Here is a 20,001-nt window from a genome sequence, read left to right on the forward strand (position 1 = left end):
GTAGTAGTGAAGTATTTACCATTGAAAAAAATCCGTGTATAAGTGGCCCACGCAGTTCACATACATGTTCAAGGGTCAGCTGTACTGCCTGATTTCAACTGAGACTTGTTTCATGGCCTATGGCTTGTATTGGTTAATGTTTCATTTATACTTGAAAAAAAAATTATATTCTGCAATGCTGACTCTTCTCTAAATATCAGTTGGCTCCATTTGGTTCAAGTGTTCTATATTCTTATTGATTTTCTTCTTTTATCATCTAAGGAAAGAGAAATATTGAAATCTCTGATTAAAACTGTAGATTTTTCTATATCTCCTTTCAATTATGTTAGTTTTTGCTTCACGCATTTTGATGCTTTGTTACACACTTAGGATTTTATGATCTCCTTAATAAATTTTAAATGTCAGTTGAGATTTTACATTTAAAGTAATTTAAATTTAAATGACATTTTAAAAAATTCTCTTTTGATCTTAGAATATTCCTTGACCTGAAGTTCATGCTATCTGATATTAATATAGCCAATACATCTTTTTTGATTAGTGTTGCATGCTTAATTCTTTGTATCCTTTTAGGTTTAATCTCCCTATCTTTCATTTTTAAAGTACATTCTTGTAAATTGAATATAGTTGGCCCTCTGGCCTGATAATCTATCCTAACTAATATCATAGTACATTTAAACATAATATAATTATGTGAATATTGAATTTTTCTATGTATTTCATTCCTTTCTATTCCTTTTTTCCTCTTTATCTGGCTTCTGTTGGATTTTTTGTTTTTTAGTATTCCATTAATCTCCTTTATTTGCTTATCAGCCATGTATAGCTCATGTTTTATATTTTCATTGATTGCTTTACTGTATGAGTTTTTAACTTATTATAGTCTCCCTTCAGATTATATTGTGCCACTTTACATATAATGTAAGTTCCTTAGAACAGCTTAGTTCCCTTTTCCTCCTTCCCCTCCTTTGTGCTATTATACATTTTATTTCTACATTTTATATAATCAACTTATTTCTACATATGCTTTAAGCACCAAAATACATTGTAACTATTTATGCTTTAAATAGTTAATTATACTATAAAGAACTTATTAATGAAAAAATTACATATTTTTTTTTATTTTTTAATTTTTAAAAATTTTTATTTAAGGATAGTTGATTTAAAATGTTGTGTTAGTTTCTGCTGTACAGCAAAGTGAATCAGTTAAACATATACCCACTCTTTTTTAGATTCTTTTCCCATGTAGGTCATTACAGAGTATTGAGAAGAGTTCCCCGTGCTATACAGTAGGTCCTTATAAAATAGACAACTAATAAGGACATGCTTATATATTTTTGTACATTTACCAGTACCAGCATTCTTCATACCTTCACATAGACACCTGTTTCCATCTAGAACCATGTTCTTTTAGCCTGAAGAACATCCTTTAATACTTCTTGTAGAGCAAGTCTTCTGGCAGCCAAATTTCTCAGATTTTGTTTGTCTGACAGTATATTTATTTCACCTTGATATGTGAAGGATATTTTCACTGAGTATAGAATTCTATATTTTGTTTTGTTTTACTATGTTTTGCTTTGTTTTTTCACTTTAAGGTAACGTTTCATTGTCTTCTGGCTTGCATTAGTTGTAATGGTATATCCAGGGAATTCTTAAATCTTTTTTCCCCTATATCTAATATATCTGTTTCCTTTTTGGCCACTATTTTTTTTATGATTCCATGCTTTTTATCTTTTATTTTTTTTAACTTTTTATTTTATACTGGAGTATAGTTGTTTAACAATGTTGTGTTAGTTTCAGGTGTACAGCAAAGTGATTCAGTTATACGTATACATGCATTTATACTTTTTCAAATTCCTTTCCCATTTAGGTTGTAGATAATATTGAGTAGATTTCCCTGTGCTATACAGTAAGTCCTTGTTGGTTATCTATTTTAAATATGGCCACTATTAAGATTGTTCTCCCTATCATTGTGTGCTAGCAGTTTGATTGTATTGTGCTTTGGTATGGCTTTCTTTATGCTTATCCTGTTTGGGTTCCAATGTACTTCTCAGATCTGTAGGTTTATGGTTTATATCAGATTTGGAAAAATTTTGAACACTGTCTTCAAATAATTTTTGTGCCTACCCTCCCTTTTCAGGGAGCCTTTATTCTAGGACTAGACCAGCTTTATTTCTAATATGCAGCCTTTCTAGGTTCTCCTCTGAAGAGTCTGTATGTTCAGTAAGATATCTTCACTCTGATAGCATAGAATGCATATGTCTTCCAACCCTACGCAAGCTCCAGTAGTTGTGCAGTTTACAGGTCCTAGGTAGTTACTCTTTTCCCAGCCTTGCGGAATTTCATCCCACTTATTTGCAACTTAGTACAATATTTAGTTTCAGGCCCAAAGGAACACCTTTGCAGATTTTTTTCTTTTGCTTTTATCATATTCGTATTTTGTTTGGTTTTCCTAATTACCGTATCATAGAAAAAAATGCATTCTGTTTGTTAATGGTTCACTTCGTTTCCTTGAAAAATACCAGAACTTTTAGGAAAAAAGACTTCTTTTGTTTCTTAAGAATTTAGTAATAATCAGTTAACTCTAGGATTTATAGAAATTCAAGACTTTAAAAGAGTAATGCAAGTAAACTGAGATCATTCTCCTTTAAACTACCATGATAGTTTCTGCCACAAAAATTTTTGACCGATGAAGGATGAAACAAATGAAACAGTTATTTTTGAGTGGCTCTAAGAAATTCTGTTGTAGAAGTTTAAGTTGCCAGTATTTGGTGTAATACCATGCTGCTTGATGTTAATGGATAGTGTTGTAGGAATTAGAAGGTAGTTAACTTCTGTAATATTAAACAAAAAGATAATTGTGAAATAGCATGCACTTGACACTACCCCCCTGCCGCCCATATTCCCTGTGTCCTATGAAAACTCTATCGTGTCCTACCTGCCAGGTACCTGGTTATTCCCATTTCTTTCCATTGGGTCATTACATAAACTAGTAAGGTTTAAGGTAACCTCCAAAAGAGACATAAAAGTGGAAACGAAAGACTTTAAGGGCTCAAAGACAGACAATAAGATGAATTGGTAAATGATAGGGCTGATAGTTAAGTGTAAACAGTGAGAGTATATATGGAGGCTGTTGCAGCTTAAATAGGATAGAGGTCTCTACACAGCAAGCATAAATAAGTGAAATCCTCTAGGTTATGTCCCTCACACTATGTCAACTTATGAAATATTTTGAAACTCGTCGCTGTGTTGCTCCCTCTTCTCTAGTACTCAATAAAACAGATTCCAGCTGCCTTAGCCAGTTTGAACTCCATTCTCTGTGTCCTCACCTCGCTGAAGCCCTTGTTATCTGTGCTCTGCCTGAGTTCCCCCTCTCTGTGGTGGGGCCTGCTAAATATCTTCGGGCAGAAAGTCAAGTAATTTTAGAGAGCATTTGGTCTCCTCCTCTTAGGGATCACAGTTCTCTGTTGTCTATTGTCCAGTGTCTGGGAACAGTTGTTTCATATACTGTCTAGTTTTCTAGTTGTTTATGGGGGAGAGATAGTGCAGTTCCAGTTATTCAGCTATGGCCAGAAACAGATTTTCTAAAAACGTTTTTAAGCTAATGAATTCAAAACCAAAACCAGGAAACACCACACACCCAGAGTATTGAGTCTGCATATAAGGTTGCTCTTAAGCTTATAAATTGTGTGGGTTTTCAGATACATGCATATGGCATTTGGGTGGGGAATGCTGAATTCCAGAATACCAGTTGAGTCTCAACATTATACTGTAGTCACCACAAAAGGTTTTTAAGGCATTTTTCTTAGAGATTTTCAGGAAATATTCCTTTATAATAGTGCCATGAATATATGTTGAGATACAGGAAAAAAGAATGGAATTATACTGGCCGCAGTACAAATCTAGGCCAAAAAGACTCTCAGAATATTTAATAGACCTTAGAGAAATGCAAGAAGTACTTTACCCTTTAGGCAAAATCATTATTTTTTTAATCAATCTAACATTATCAGAAGTATATCCATTTGTAGATGGTAAGAGCTATTTGCAAAGTGTTGAGAGTTTCTGGCAACGTATTTCCCTTTCAAGTTTAAAATTCAAGGTAAACATTAGTACTTATATATTTTTCATACATCTGAAAATATTTATGCTTAATATTTCATCTAAAACATTATACTTTATATGCAGTATGTGATAAAGATATTACTTGGTAGAAACTAAGAGGTAAAATTTCAATACTTTTATTAACATGTTGCTTATAATAATGAGAATATAAACTCCAGAAAAATCTCTTAGTGGACCAAAAAACCTTCACAGATAATTTATAATTTGCTTAATTAATTTAAATTTAAAAGGCAAATAACTAACAAGCAAATGAAAAATATCTTTAACCTCAATAGCAAAAAGAGACTTTTCTAAAAATCTGGATTGTTCAAAATTCAAATCCTGATATTTCTCCTCAATCATTTTTTTTGCTAGCCTTTCCAATCTCACTGTTTGCTTTTATAACCCACTGTTTCTCATACTAGAAACCTGGCATCATTCCTGACACTTCCTTTCACACAGGACAACCAAGTCATCATCATATTTTATCAATTTCACTCCTAAATTCCTCTTTGCACTTTTCTCTACTACCTTAAGCCAAGCCACCATTACTTTCCATTGGGCTACTATTCTGTCTTCTGTATACAAATTTGTCCTATGCAAGTCCATTTTCTGTACAATATTGTTCAAAATTTTGTATAGTTTTATATTTTTTCTTAGGAAAAAGCCTCTATAATTTAACAAGGCCTATAAGATCTGGCTATTCCTTACTCTCCAGCCTCATGAGTTCATGATCCACTTCAGTACATGTGGCATCTGCACATTTGCTACCTGATTCTCACCAAGCTGCAATGGTGACCTTTGCATCTGTAGTTCCCTCAGTCTTGAACGCTCTTTCTATGTTTCTCTTTTCCCCTGGCTAGCATCCTCCATAAATGACATCCTTCAGGCAAGCCTTTCCTGATTCCTCCCTCACAAGTTTCAGCGTAATTATAATTAGTTGGTTACTTATGACTTGATTAATATCTGGTTTGCTAGTTAGATGATAAGTTCTATGAAGCTAGAGAACATATTTCTATTGTTCATTTGGGAAGTCCCAGAACTTTGATTATTTCCTGATTTATAGCGGATGCTTGATAAGCAATGATTTAGGCATGATTAAATATTATACAAGAGAAAGGTGCTTTCAAGGAGATGTTCAGAAATGGACACTCTCAGTCACTGTTATGAAAGCATAAATTCTTGCAAACTTTTTAAAATCAATTTGAAATTGTTTTTCCAAATCTTTAAATGTTTGATTTCTTTGACTCTGTAATTCCAAATCTGGGAATCTATCCAAGGGAAGTATTCAGGTATACAAATATTTAGTGTACAGTGTATTTATCTGAGCATTATTTACAATATTAAAAAGTTGGAAATCCTCAAACATTCAATAAATAGAGATTGGCTTAAATAATATTTTAGAAGATTTATTGGCTTATTATCAAAACATTTTCATAGCATTATGACATAAAAACCTTCGATGAATCTTCATGTAAATTTTTTTTTTTTTTTAGAGTTTAACATCTTTATTGGAGTATAATTGCTTTACAATGGTGTGTTAGTTTCTGCTTTATAACAAAGTGAATCAGTTATACATATACATATGTTCCCATGTCTCTTCCCTCTTGCATCTCCCTCCCTCCCACCCTCCCTATCCCACCCCTTTAGGTGGTCACAAAGCACCGAGCTGATCTCCCTGTGCTATGCGGTTGCTTCCCACTAGCTATCTATTTTACGTTTGGTAGTGTATATATGTCCATGCCACTCTCTCACTTTGTCACAGCTTACCCTTCCCCCTCCCCGTATCCTCAAGTCCATTCTCTAGTAGGTCTGTGTCTTTATTCCTGTCTTACCACTAGGTTCTTCTTGACCTTTTTTTTTTTTTCCTTAGATTCCATATATATGTGTTAGCATACTGTATTTATTTTTCTCTTTCTGACTTACTTCACTCTGTATGACAGACTCTAACTCCATCCACCTCACTACAAATAACTCAATTTTGTTTCTTTTTATGGCTGAGTAAGATTCCATTGTATATATGTGCCACATCTTCTTTATCCATTCATCCGATGATGGACACTTAGGTTGCTTCCACAGGTAAATGTTTTTGAAAGAGAAATTCAATTATATGGGAGAGTGTAAAGTTTAAATAAAAAATAAAATCATTTGGAAAAAACGGAAGGAATCCTTAATTTTAAATGATAATCGTGGCATGTCACTTCCACGTTATGAATCTCATTTAAATAATAGCACAGATCAGGTCAAAAAAGAAAGAGAGAAAAAAAAGTATAGGTAAACAAAGTTACTCCATAAAGTTTCATACAAATGATGGCTGCTTGTGGGCGAGAATTAGCATTTATCCTCTATTCTTGTACACAATAAATCACAAACTAGGGATGTTTAAAGGTTCTGAGTTCTGTTTTTAGAACTAACACATTATCTTTGAATTGTTTTGTATTGAACGTAACCCTGTCATTCTGATCTGTTAGTTAACATTCCATGTCATGATCTTTCTGTCGTCACACTCTTTCCTGGGTGGCATAGGAGATACAGAGCATGTATAAGACGTAGTACCAGCCTTCACATTGTTCATAGGATCATTGCATAGACAACACAGACACACATAGCCTTTAAAATAATAATATGTTATTAAAGAATAAATGATTAAGGGACACAAACTAAGGTTATAGACATCAAGTGTTCAAAGGAGGTTGGAGGAGGCAAGGATAAACGTGGCTGTATGGTTTGTGGACAGCTTCAGGAGAGAAGGAGAACTTCCTGTGGCATTTGCTGTGATTGCAGACTTTCCCAAAGAGGAGATTCCTCATGTTTTACATCAGGGAGTGTTGACCATTTAGTTTAGAAATGAATGAAATGCTTTTAACAAAATCATGCAAAGTGGATAGTGATTAATGATGCTGACTTGTTAATCTCATAATATTTTATAACCTTTTTATAGCTCTCCGAGACACTGGAAAACAGTCTATTAATAGTGACTGGAAGATTGAACACTCTGGAGCATTCAACTTAGCGGGAACTACTGTCCATTATGTAAGACGAGGTCTCTGGGAGAAGATCTCCGCCAAAGGTCCTACTACATCACCATTACACCTCCTGGTATGAGGGAACGAATCGATAACATTGCATAATCAGCTTCCTATGACAAAGGACATTCCCACCGTGCCTTCTCTTATCTTTTTTCCAAATCTGAATTGTCAAGTAAACATTTAAAATTATTTAAGAGGTGAGGTGGGTTTTTAGGGTTTTTTAACGTGTTTGAAATCAAGATGTCTAAAAATGGAAATTATTACGAAAGGAACACGATATTTTAGGGAATTCACAGACTCACAGTAGAAGTGAATTAGCAGGCAATAAGGTTCCTCTTTCCCTAAAAACATATGTGTACTAACCAGAGTGGATGTCCATAAAGAGAGTGCTATAATATGGCAAACTGTAGCATTTCATACATCTGTGAAATGGGCATTGCCTGAATCTGTATAAAATACCTTTGATAAAATGGTATTGTTCCCGGGGGAAAACGTTTGATAAATATCTAACAAGGCTTCCAGTTACCCCATTGTGTTCTTACTAGGTTAAGTGATTCCTGTAAAGAATTATGATAATTTGAATGTTTGGGATAATAAGTTTCTTTACCATGTAGCAGAAGATTGGTCTGAGTTTGGAGTGAAAGAATCAGGACATTGGGGCTCTGCGCCCTCGCTCGTGGCAGGTTCACATGCCTCTTTCGACCTTGATCATTGCAGTCAATGCTAATGGCTCAGGAGTTTTTCCTTCTGGTGGCAAAGTCTGAGATTCACACACTTCAACACCTCTTTGAGTCCACACATAAAAACAACTCTAAAATACAGTCAACTGACTATTTATTTGGAGTGTGGTGTGCCACGTTATTTAATATCTCCACACAATTAAAGTTGAATTCTTCCTCAACTGGAGACATCTGTGTTGCCAGTATAGCAGCCAGAGGTTCAAATGTCATACTGGCCCATTTGCTTTTCCTACTTTAACATGCCTGCAAATCACCTGGGGTTCTTGTTAAAATGCATATTCTGGGGAGGAACCTGAGACCTGCATTTCTAACCACCTCCCAGGTGATGCCACTACTGCTGGTCCACTGACCACATTTCAAGTAAGAATGTTTTAGAGAACTGCAGTCAATAGACTTTACCAACAGGAATATGCATAAAGGGAGCAGGGTGAGTTGCATGGGGGCCTTCTGTTCCGAATCTTAATACTAGTAATAATATACACCATCAAGCACTGAGAGTCAGACCCTATCCAAAAGTGCTTTATGTTCATTATAGCATTTAATCCTCAAAATAACCCTGTGTAGTATGTATTATTATTACTCCATTTTACAGATTAGAAGACACTAAGTATGTAAAAGGTTAAATACTGTGCTCAGTGCCTCCCAGTAAGTTATTTCGCTTTGAATAAACCAGGTGTTAATCCATCTTCTATGCTGCCTCTCCTGATGCAGAGCTTAAATCTAAGTTCTTTACACCAGACAGCCTTGGATCATGAGTATGCATATACTTTAAATAATTATTTTGTTCATTTCCCCACAGTTCCTCTGGGTCCTTTTATTTAATTTGAATTGGAAACTCCACTCTGTGCCCTCTGCCATCTGGAGAGAGGGGAAAAAAATGACGAAACAAACATTGTATGACCAATATCTGGCTCTTTCCATGACTGGGTCCCTTAGAATAACAACATTATCAACAACAAACATTTGTTTAATGATTGGGTTGCAGAAAACGCCATCAGGTTGCCTCCCTTACATGAATGTAAACTACGTTCTTTTTTTTTTTTTTTTTTTTAATGGAAGAAGACTGAGGCTCTTTTAGTGAGCCTCTAATTCAGAATCTTAAAACAGTATATGTGAGACCTCAGTGTTGGACAGAGGGAGTTTCCTTGCTGCAGAATCCTTAATCTGACTGGTAATTACCAAGGTTTTTCCTGGAAGCATGAAACATAATTAAAGTCAGTGAACTATGTCTAAAAGAAGGCATCTATGTGACCTGGATTTATTCAGTAATCCAAGGGAAACTGCACTTCTAAGATATTTTTCTTTAATGACTATTACAGATTGAAAGCTGGTACTGAATTTTGAAAGGCAATACCTTCTGCTGCCATGCTTCAGTATGTGCCCCTCAACTGTAACGCAGTCACACTTTCCTTCTTGCAAAGAATACTGCCAAGTTCAAATGGTTTAAGAAAGAGCTAATGATTTTGTAGCCAATGTCTTTATTTTAAATGGCATTAGATATTCAAGGACAATCTAAAGTTCTGTCGATGAAAAGGTAGTTTTTTAAGAAAAAAGACATGAATTTCATTTAATTAAATAAGTTGGCAAATGATTTATTTATATGTTCATTTCATCAATTTAAAAATCATGTAATAGTCTGGTTATTTCCATAAACAAGGTGAGTCCATCTCTCTCTTTTTTTAACTCATTTAGCTGAAAAGTCACTGGCAACATGAAATGAGATATTTAAAGCCAAAATAAGCACTGTGATATACTTAGAAGTAGTACCCAGTATGTTAGTATATATGCATTTTTAAAGTATTATTTTTATTGTTGATATAGTTGATTGATAATGTCATCATACTAGTTCCCCAATCCACATATTAAAATGTATCTTAGTATTTCTGATAATATATTGAGGCAGAATCTTAAGAAAAAGAAGTAAAGAAAATTAACCCTGGGCTCATTTAAATTTTTTCCTATTAAGTGTTAACTCTGTAACCTGTCATTACAACCACCTTGATACAGATTAAATATCAAAGTTTTCTAATACTTTAACGTAATTTAAAATTTAGATATATATGTTTTTATACATCACGGTGTGTCATATAGACTGCTTCCATAAATCCTCAGATCCATAGAAGTGATATATTCCATGGGCTTGTTTGACATATTTGGTGAAAATGTATTTATAAAGAAACATATATTCTCATTCATTCTTTTATTTAAAATGAATATATTTCAGGTATTTTTCTTTCATTTAAAATATGTGTGCTTGCCCATGATGATGCAGTTCTTAGCTTGATACTGGGTACCATGGCAGAACAAAGCAGACATGGTCCCTGCTTATGGTTTAGTCCAGTGTAGCCCAAAGTTCAGTCATTCTCATACATCCTTTACGGTTTCTTACACTGTTTATATATGTGTACATAACTGTACCATTATTAAGTTAATTTGCATTTAGAAGTTCTTTTTAACATAAATTTCTTTTCAAAGGAAATGATCTTTATTATAAATGGAAAATTAGTAACCTTGCCAAAGTTAAAGTTTAACTGTAAGCATACATGGAATAAAATTCTTGTCCTCTAATTGGCTTAGAAGTTCTCTACCCTTATGGAGTGAAATGATTCCCAAAATCTTCTCTTCCTCTGTTGACACAGGGACTTATTATTCATCTTTCTTTTTTATATGAGTGGAACGGCTTCATTTGATATTAGATCGTGGGTTATATCTTGATGTTATGTAGGACACATGTCCCTGTCCCCCCCTACTAAAGTCATCTCATACATGTACCATGCTTTGAGAGACTGTCTAGTCCATCAGCTTGGGAGAAAGTGATGTGGTATCTCTGACCTTATTCAAGTGGGCTATTTTTTCATGCTGTCTTTAGGTCAAAGGTAAGTGTGTAACTCCAGTGTTTTCAGAAGTAGGACAATTTCAACATTTAAGCATAATATCTCAAGTCTACTGTGTATTAAATGAGCATGCACACCATGCAAAAAGCATTTTAAGGTATTCGTATCCTTAGTTTTATGCTTTACATTGAAAATGCTCTACTTTGATCCATCTGCCTTCATTACTTTTATATATTATAGGTGCTGCTGTTTCAAGACCAGAATTATGGTCTTCATTATGAATACACTATCCCTTCAGACCCTCTACCAGAGAATCAGAGCTCCAAAGCACCTGAACCCCTTTTCATGTGGACACACACAGGCTGGGAAGATTGCGATGCCACGTGTGGAGGAGGTGAAGTATTTTTCAGTATTTATCTTTCCAAAACAGCTTCTTTTCTGATTAACCATTAATAATTAAGACAGGTCCATAACCCCTTATCTAAAATTTCAAACTCCATAAAGGATTGGAAGCTGAAAGTTTTTTGTGACACTTTTAGTGCCTAAATGCCTGAACTATTTTGCAGCAAAATCTGGCATGAATTGAAGAAAGGCTATGTACAGTTGTTACATATTTCACTCAATATGATCACTCATTGCATTGCTTTGCATAAATATTAACACTTATGGGGGCTGCCCTAGACACCATACAGGTTGGTATGTCATATACTTACACTTTTATATTTACTTGGGACATTATACCATTTAGAGTTCAGAGAGATGGGAAGAAACCAACAAAGCATATTAAAATAAGTAGCCAACAACATTGGAGAAAAAACATGCAAATGAGAATGCTTTTCTGTAAGGCAAGTGAGAAAGTATTTATTACAAGAAAGAGAGAATGATCGACTGTATCAAAAGCTGCTAATAAGTCAAAAATAATGTGCATTGAAATTGACTATTACATTCAAATATATTTATTGTATTTCAAAAGATACTATATTTTTATATTTGAAACATAGAGGTCAATGATGACTCTGTCAAAATTACTTTTAATGATTTGGCTCAAAAGACTAAGTGGAGTGAATTCAAGAGAAAATAGCATGTGATGAATTGAAGAAAGGACTCAAGGTAACAGGAAATTTTGCTGAAACAAGAAAGCAGAGAAATGTGGCATTAGCTGGAAGGGAATATGAATCAAAGAGTTTGTTGTTGTTTTTAATAGGGGAAATTATACATGATGATTTCCCAATGTGGGTTTTCTAGAATAGAACAGAAAACTAGTGGTGCAAAGGAGAGAGCAAAAAATTTCTGGAGTGATATCCTTGAGTTGGCAGGATGGATGGAATGGAATAGTTGGCTTTGGATAGAAATATGGAGAGCCCATCACTAGTAACAGGAGAAAATACAGTATTTTGAACAGAAGCAGATGCTGGAAACTTGTGGTGGTACTCTTTTGGTTGCATCTATTTTATCAGTAAAGGCCATTTTGCTGAGATTAAAGGTGAGAAAGGAGATACGGGAATTTTGAAAAGAGAGGAGATGTGAAGTGGTCACTTAAGAGAATGAGAGAATGAATGAAATGGTACATGTATTTTGACTTTATGGTAGCATTGATGGTCCACTTGAAGTTGACAGTCATGAATTTAGCTTGACACACATATCACAATGATACTTACCCTCCAGCTATGTACAGCATACAGATGCACTTGTGGTACAAGTTTTGGAATTGCCATGTGAGTATGATAAAACAAAAGGAGAATCCGTTTGACCTGAGGTTGTATGTAAGGAGTTGAAAATGATTGGCCATGGAATTTAGTTGTATAAGGAGGAAAGTAAAAATACAAAGGACTTTGAAAGACAGTGAAAAGGTGGTAGCACTAATGGATTTTAGGGCCTGGTGGAGTTAAAGAACTTTTAGACTCAGGGTACTTAAGGGAGAGGGCTGGAAATACAGGAGATGGTGCCAGAAAATAGAGCTAAGAGTATGGAGGGGATATAGTTATTAGTAATAACAAGACCAGGACAGTTAGTGGCTTCAGTGAAGTGAAAGTACAAACCTTTGGGAAGAGAAGTGTGCCCGGAACTGAGAGACCTCAGTATTGGAAGAATCGTTCAAATGGCTATAATAATTACAAAAAAATGTGTTAGGAGCAGTATTAGAAAATAGAACAATAATCCAGGAGGTAAAATCTTAGAGTAAAAGAGAGATTGAATCAGGGGTTGGTGTTCGGTTACAGCAAGAAGGGGACTGCACCGCATAGTCTGCTCCAAAGCTGTAGGTTTAGGAAGAAGGAAGGGAGGATGGTCTGGTGGTGACAACGAGGAGCATGGGCACCTGTGCTGCCTGTAGATGCAAAGGTATGGGGTGTAAGCAAGAAAATGGCCACCCCACTGGCGGCTGTAAAGGAAGCAAGAAACGGTGTGCTCAGGAGAGAGAAAAAGGGTGCCGGGAACATCCAGAGGTGTGGAGGCTGGGGGGGAGCAGCTTTTGCTGGAGCACTTGGAGCTCTGGGGTCACCAGAGCAAAGGCAACGTGGTGGGCAGGGGAAGGGAGAGATTATAAAGAGTATACTTTGCTCCCAGGGGTACAGGGTAATTATAACAAAAGGATTTCTAGTCACTCACAATTTAAAAGCTTGTAGCAATCATCCTTGGCACAATGAAATTTTCACTGGCCATGTTTCCCTGGGGTCCCATTATCACCATGTGACTTGGGATCCTGTGTCCTCGGTCCTCTCCTGCTGATGACCCCGTGTACACCCAAATTCCTATTCCTCTGCTTCTCCCATTTCTTACTGATGTCAGGGCCCATTTCACTTAAGGGGTTCTGCTTCACATCCCCTATCCATAAAAAACAAAAACACAAATAGAAACAAACACATTTAAAGTGAAGATCCACAGAGTTAGAACTTTCTTCTTTAATATAACTCAGCCGCCATTCCATGATGGGTTATCAGGAAGTGGAGCAATGAAAAGGTTGCTGGTTCCTGTTATTGCACTGAAAGGCAGTCATTAAAATCTGTTTACATCTGAGACTCTAGACAGGAAAGTGTTTGCCCAGTGAATTTTATTATCCTCATTTTTTTTTCATTCTGCCATAATTGTGGTCTAGTAAAAGCTTCGGAAGTAAACACACAGAACTTGTCAGTCTTCAGTTTGAACAAGTGAATTTTTAGGGTTAAAAATTTTTTCCAAAATCACATTAATTGCAACCTAGAATATGTTTTGTCAATTGTCAGGCCTTAAGAAATAGAGATTCAATGTAAATTATTTTAGTTTCAAGGTCAGAAGGGCTTTTAGATATTCTTAAGCATAACTTCATAATTATTAACATGAGAAAATAGAAGTGCATTAGAGATTGAGATTTCCAAAGTCATAGGCCGAGTGTGGGAGGAGCCAAGATTAGAATCCAGGACTCCAGAGTTCAAGTCTTCTTTCCTCCATGTCATATACTTCCTTCAAGAGCAGTTCAGGGGTTTAGTGTCATTTCTTTCCACAAAGTATGTATAGCATGTCCCTTAGAGATTATATAGGTTTTCTTTGTTGTTTTTTTTAATTAATTTTTATTGGAGTATAGTTGCTTTACAATGTTGTTGGTTTCTACTGTACAGCAAAATGAGTCAGCTGTACATATACCTATATCCCCTCTCTTGGGGATTTCCTTCCCATTTAGGTCCCCACCGTACATTAAGTAGGGTTCCCTGTGCTATACAGTATGTTCTCATTAGTTATCTATTTTATACATAGTATCAGTAGTGTATATGTGTCAATCCCAATCTCCCAGTTCCTCGCACCCCCCCTTCCCCCTCTGTATCCATACGTTCTCTACGTCTGTGTCTCTATTTATACTTTGCAAATAAGATCATCTATACCATTTTTCTGGATTCCACACATATGCGTTAATATACGATATTTGTTTTTCTGACTTACTTCACTCTGTATGACAGTCTCTAGGTCCATCCACGTCTCTACAAATGACCCAATTTTGTTTCTTTTTATGGCTAATATTCCACTGCATATATGTACCACATCTTCTTTATCCATTCCTCTGTTGATGGACATTTAAGTTGCTTCCATGTCCTGGCTATTGTGAATAGAGCTGCAATGAACATTGGGGTGCATGTGTCTTTTTGAATTATGGTTTTCCCTGGGTATATGCCCAGTAGAGGGATTGCTGGGTCATATGGTAGTTCTATTTTTAGTTTTTTAAGGAACCTCCATACTGTTTTCTATAGGGGCTGTATCCGTTTACACTCCCATCTACAAACAATAAATGCTGGAGAGGCTGTGGAGAAAAGGGAACCCTACATAGGGTTTCTTTGGATTCAAAGAGATGTTTTATTTAATATGTTAAATAAGAATTTAGATATGTCCTTACTTTTATTTCAAATGACTTATTTTATAAAATAGTCCTAATTATAAGCAACCTGTATATGATTTGCACTTGAATAAACCTTCTCTCTCAAATCTGTTCCATTGTGTTTAGTCAACAGTTTTCAATTATCTCTGACTATGTTAATAGGACGTATATTCATTTCAATGCCAAAATATTTCTGGGCATTTGGATATTATTTTCCTTTGCAGTTCATAAATAAAGTGGATGGACAAGGTTTCAAGAATCGCATTATTTCTGACTCCGTTTCGTCGATTTTATAGCCAGAAAGAGCTTTGTAATCTTTCAGCATATTCATGAATTAGATGAGAGTAAGTTCAAAGCACAGAACATTGGAAACAGACTCATGCAAAATTTATCTTCAGCAGCAAAGAGGAATAATAGAACTATTCTACTTCACAGAAATATTAAGCAAGAAAGAGCAAATAAAGTATCAAGGGCAGTATAAAATTTCAGTGTTTGACATGTTATTTTTTTGAATACAATTTTAAGGCATCACATTCCGTAAATAAGTGGGAAAAAGAAATTTTTAAAAAATACCTAATGTCCAGTAGCTAAATTTTTATCATGATCTTTTACATCAGTATCTCGAACTAAGTTTTAAAATTACCCAAATAAGAGTTAACTTATTATGCATTTCTATTAATTTATTAATACCAGTTGTTACAAGATAAGAAAAGCCTAAGATATAAAAACTTCTTCTTTTAGAAGAAATGTTACTTTAAAATATCTAGTAATGCTGGTGATCTCAAGTAAATTTTTCCAGCAGTTTAACCTGTACACTTTTCATCACGATCTTGTCAAATTCAAATCATAGTTCCAGAAAAATTTGAATGGATATATCATTTTGTACTTTAGCATTGGCCATTGATATTAGTCCTTTTTTTTCAAACATCTTAAAACATATTTGTGAAATAAATGTTTACTTTGCATTGGTGTTCTAAAATATCTAAAAATCTTTGAAAGGATGTTTTACATTTATTTTGGCACCTCAGAAGTAGGGGTCAGTGGATAAAGGATTTTTTTGACATAAAAGACTGTTTGAAATCATCTTGGTCTTCAGAGGCATCAGGGATCTATCATTCCATAATATCTGAGGGTTTTTTGTGGAGTCAGCATTCCACATACTATATACAGTAACTGCATTACTCTAGGACTTTTATCTAGTAGATGAATTAATGAAATAAAACCTTGAATGAAGGCCCCCAAATTTAATAACGTGTTTTGAAATAAATGAAGAGTTAAAAATGCTTTTAAGAAATCTGAATAGATACAATTTGAAGGGGAAAAAAATAAGTCAGCATTCCACATTCTTCACATTAGTCCAAATCCTGCTAGCTTATGACTCTCATGCTGTAAGCCTTGTATTGTGATATCTTCTAGACATGGCTTTCCTTGTCCATGACCAGGTTCTCAGGAGGCATCCAAGTTTTGGGGTCCAAATTGAGGAAGTATTTCAGTATACCAATACCTGTATCTTATTAAGGGTGCTGGTTTTTTTCCTGTTTTTCCCTTTCACAGGCACTTTGCATGTACCAAAGTGAATGTTATTAGCCAAAGAAAACGCACCAAAATATATTTTTGCTCTTCTCTGCATTATTTTGTTTTAGTAATATTTAGTGCCATTTTGTATCCTATTGATGCTTTCTTTACTTAAATTAATAGGAATGTTTATATTAATGTAAACTCTTTATAAACTTGAATTTTAACACCTAAATAATAATCCATGTATTAGATTTGCCATATATAATTATTCCCCATAATTATTCATTTAGTTTGCACATGATTTTTTACCATCTTAGGAAACACAGTGTTGAGATGAACCTCTTAGTGCAGAAAGTACTTTGGGCTTGAATTACATGTTTATATTTCATTTGTTGATTCCTTTACCAATACTGACTGTACTCGCACTTTTGCTGGATGATCCAAAGATGAGTACTTTCTGTTTTTAGAAAATTTACTATCCACCTAGTACGGGTTAGATAATAAAAAAACACCATACAGAGTGATATGGGGAGTTGTAAAAAGCCTTCCAGGGATATGCATAGGTGCAAAGGCCCTGGGGTTAGTGAGAATGTTTATTACTAGGGTGAAAAATACGAGGATCAAGCTGTGGGAAATTATTTGACCAAAAAAGTAGAAAGAAGGTAATTCATGAAGGTACTTAAGTGTTATGCTAGCACTCAAGTTAAATTTAACTTGAAGGTTAGGGGATTCCATTAAAATATTTGTGTGTATGGAAATGACAAGATCACATTGGATTGTTTATTGAGTGTTATGAACAATACAAAATACAATTTTTTATTAAAATAAAAAATGAAATTGTCATTTTAATATTAAGCCCAAACCTTGAGGGAAAAAATGTTTTATAGAAATGTAAAAAGAATGGCTAAAAATTAAAGGACATAACATGATTTTTGAAGTTGTTCAGGTTAAAAAATGTACACTTAAAAAATAACCACCATTTTATGCAACTCTAAGAAGTGCTCAGAAAAAAGACCTTCTTCCTCATTAAAGTATTTTTACTTTTGGTTCAATTGCTTGCTAGTCATCGTTAGTTCAATAGAAAATAATTAAGTAAAAATTTTTAAAGAAAAATGTAAAGACAGATGAATATATATAGTCTCTTTCTTATAGACTTTCCCAGTTTTAGTAAAACGTTTGGATGAATTGTTGTACAAATTGTGGTCCATCCACAGCAGGAGTTACTAGTTGGCAGTAAAAAGAAACAAATGGTTGATACAACAATGAAGATGTACCTCCAAGGGGATCATGCAGAGTAAAAAAGTCAGTCCCCAAAAGTTATACACTGTATGTACACTGTATATAACAGTTTTCAAAGCATTCTTGAAAATATTATAGGAATGGAGAACAGGTTAGTAGCTGCCGGGACTTATTGAGTGGTGGATGGTAGGGGAAGTGGGTGTGGCTCTAAAAGGGTAACTGGAGGGATTCTTGTGGTGATGGAAATACTGTACATCTTGACAATATCTATGTCAGTGTGCTGGTTGTGATACTGTACTATAGTTTTGCAAGTCATTACCACTGTGGGGAACTGGAAAAGGGTATTCAGATTCTCTTTATTATTTCTCACAAGTAGATGTGAGTATACAATTATTTCAAAATTAAAAAGTAAAATTTTTTTAAAAGTTTGAAATGTCCCATAACATACAGAGAATTTCAGTTATGCATATTAAAACACTGAACCCACTCCCCAGATTGTTTCTACATGTATGATGCAGGTTTTAGAAATGTGATCTACCTGAGTAGACTCTAGTTTTATTACAAATTTCCATTTCATGAGTTAAATACAGAGCATAGAAAAAAAAATCAATTTATCACTGAGATTGGAAAAGAAGGAACACAACATAATATGTACTCTGTTCAGTGTCTTCAGAGAACAAAGAAAGAATCAGTAAATAAAAATTACCCCTCCTTTTCAGATTTTGCCCAAACTTGGTAATAAGATGAATATATAATGGTTAGTGTATTTTATTTGTAATTATGTTCAAAACAGATTTCCCCAATACTGATTTAGTGGGAATGACTCAGAGATGAAATTAATTGCCATAAAGCAAATAATACACTGTCAACAGCTTGCAGCTACTCAAGGTTCAGGCAGAAGGCCAGTTACTTCATCACTTTCTGTTCATCCCTCGGTTCCACAGTACTGGATGCGTTGTAAATACTGTTATTAGATGCTATAATGGAAATTTCCTGTGTTGGCTGGGACATAAAAATATATAAAAGAAATAAATCAAACAATAACATTTCTGTATGGCTTTAAGATCCTAGTTGTATTTTCATAGGCATAATGTGCCTGTAGCTGAGCATTAGATTTCTTTTCTTGATTCTTTTGTCTTTGTTCAATGAAATTTTTAAAAAGTAGGGCTAATCCCTCTTCTAGCTGCCAAAAAACTTATGATGTGAGGGTCTTTGCTACAGTGTCGGTGGAAATGTTCCAGTTCATGCTCACATGCCTTCATACTTTTTTAGAGCACCAGTAAGGTCCTCCCTGTAACGGTGCCAGTACCTGTATCTCTTTTGATATATCAATACTTAAAAGATTTTTTTCAAAAGCTCAATATGTTACCTCTGGGCCAACATAACTAAGGTTAGATATTTTCTGAGTAAAGGAAAAAATGCAGTGTAATTAGCTCTGAGTTACTCATTCCGTGGCTACACTGAAGTTCAGCAAAGGCTTTCTGGATATTGTCTGTCATCTTTTTGTGCTGTAGTTGGCAAAAAGCATTAAATTTAAATTAGTTTAGACAACTACATCTATTCTATAAAAGAGTGTCTGATAACTATGAGGTTTTAAATTAGATTTTAAAACTAACATTTATATTTCATAAAAGCAACATTTATTTTAATCCTACTTTTAGGTAGGCATCATTGTCATGTAGAAATCATACTTACATATGCTAGCATTATACAAAATCTGTGTTACACCTATTTCATAAAGGTCATATAGGAGCACCTGAGGCATAGGAAACTAGGTGGACGTTGACCAAAAACTTCCCAAATTTTCACATTTAGGTAACTCCTACCTAGTAAAGCCAGTTTTTTTCTGTGAAGAAAAATCAACATCATAAGTCATTTCTGCTTCTCTAGCAGCTTATTTGAAAATTATTTGAAGTTGGTGGGTATTGAACACTATTATGATTAAGTCTAATGCCTCACCCCACCCTTCTTGACCTACCTGGACAGCCCCTAAACATTTGCCTGGCGCTTGTAAGGTTGCCTTTCCTCTACACATTAGCATAAGCTTGCCTGACTGCATGAGCTGCACAGGTCAGGCTAGTGGACCTCTGAGACATGGCTGTTGCATCAGTTAGGCAGCTGGCACTCCACATAAAGTCCTTGCCCCAGGGACCGCAATCCAGCCCATGCTCCAGTTGCCAAGTCATGCACCCTTGTTCCAAGGC

At 34.9% G+C, this 20,001-nt stretch overlaps 1 protein-coding gene across 1 annotated transcript in view; it reads left to right on the plus strand.

Annotated features, from left to right (window-relative positions):
• ADAMTS19 (ADAM metallopeptidase with thrombospondin type 1 motif 19) overlaps window positions 1-20,001 on the plus strand; it is a 298,785-nt gene that overhangs the window by 233,513 nt on the left and 45,271 nt on the right. The window contains exons 17-18 of the mRNA XM_057540882.1: window positions 7,037-7,194; window positions 10,939-11,092. Of these exons, the coding sequence (XP_057396865.1) occupies window positions 7,037-7,194; window positions 10,939-11,092 (312 nt within the window). The remainder of the gene's footprint in view (window positions 1-7,036; window positions 7,195-10,938; window positions 11,093-20,001) is intronic.

Source organism: Balaenoptera acutorostrata, chromosome 2, assembly GCF_949987535.1.
Source record: "Balaenoptera acutorostrata chromosome 2, mBalAcu1.1, whole genome shotgun sequence".
NCBI classification, from domain to species: domain Eukaryota; kingdom Metazoa; phylum Chordata; class Mammalia; order Artiodactyla; family Balaenopteridae; genus Balaenoptera; species Balaenoptera acutorostrata.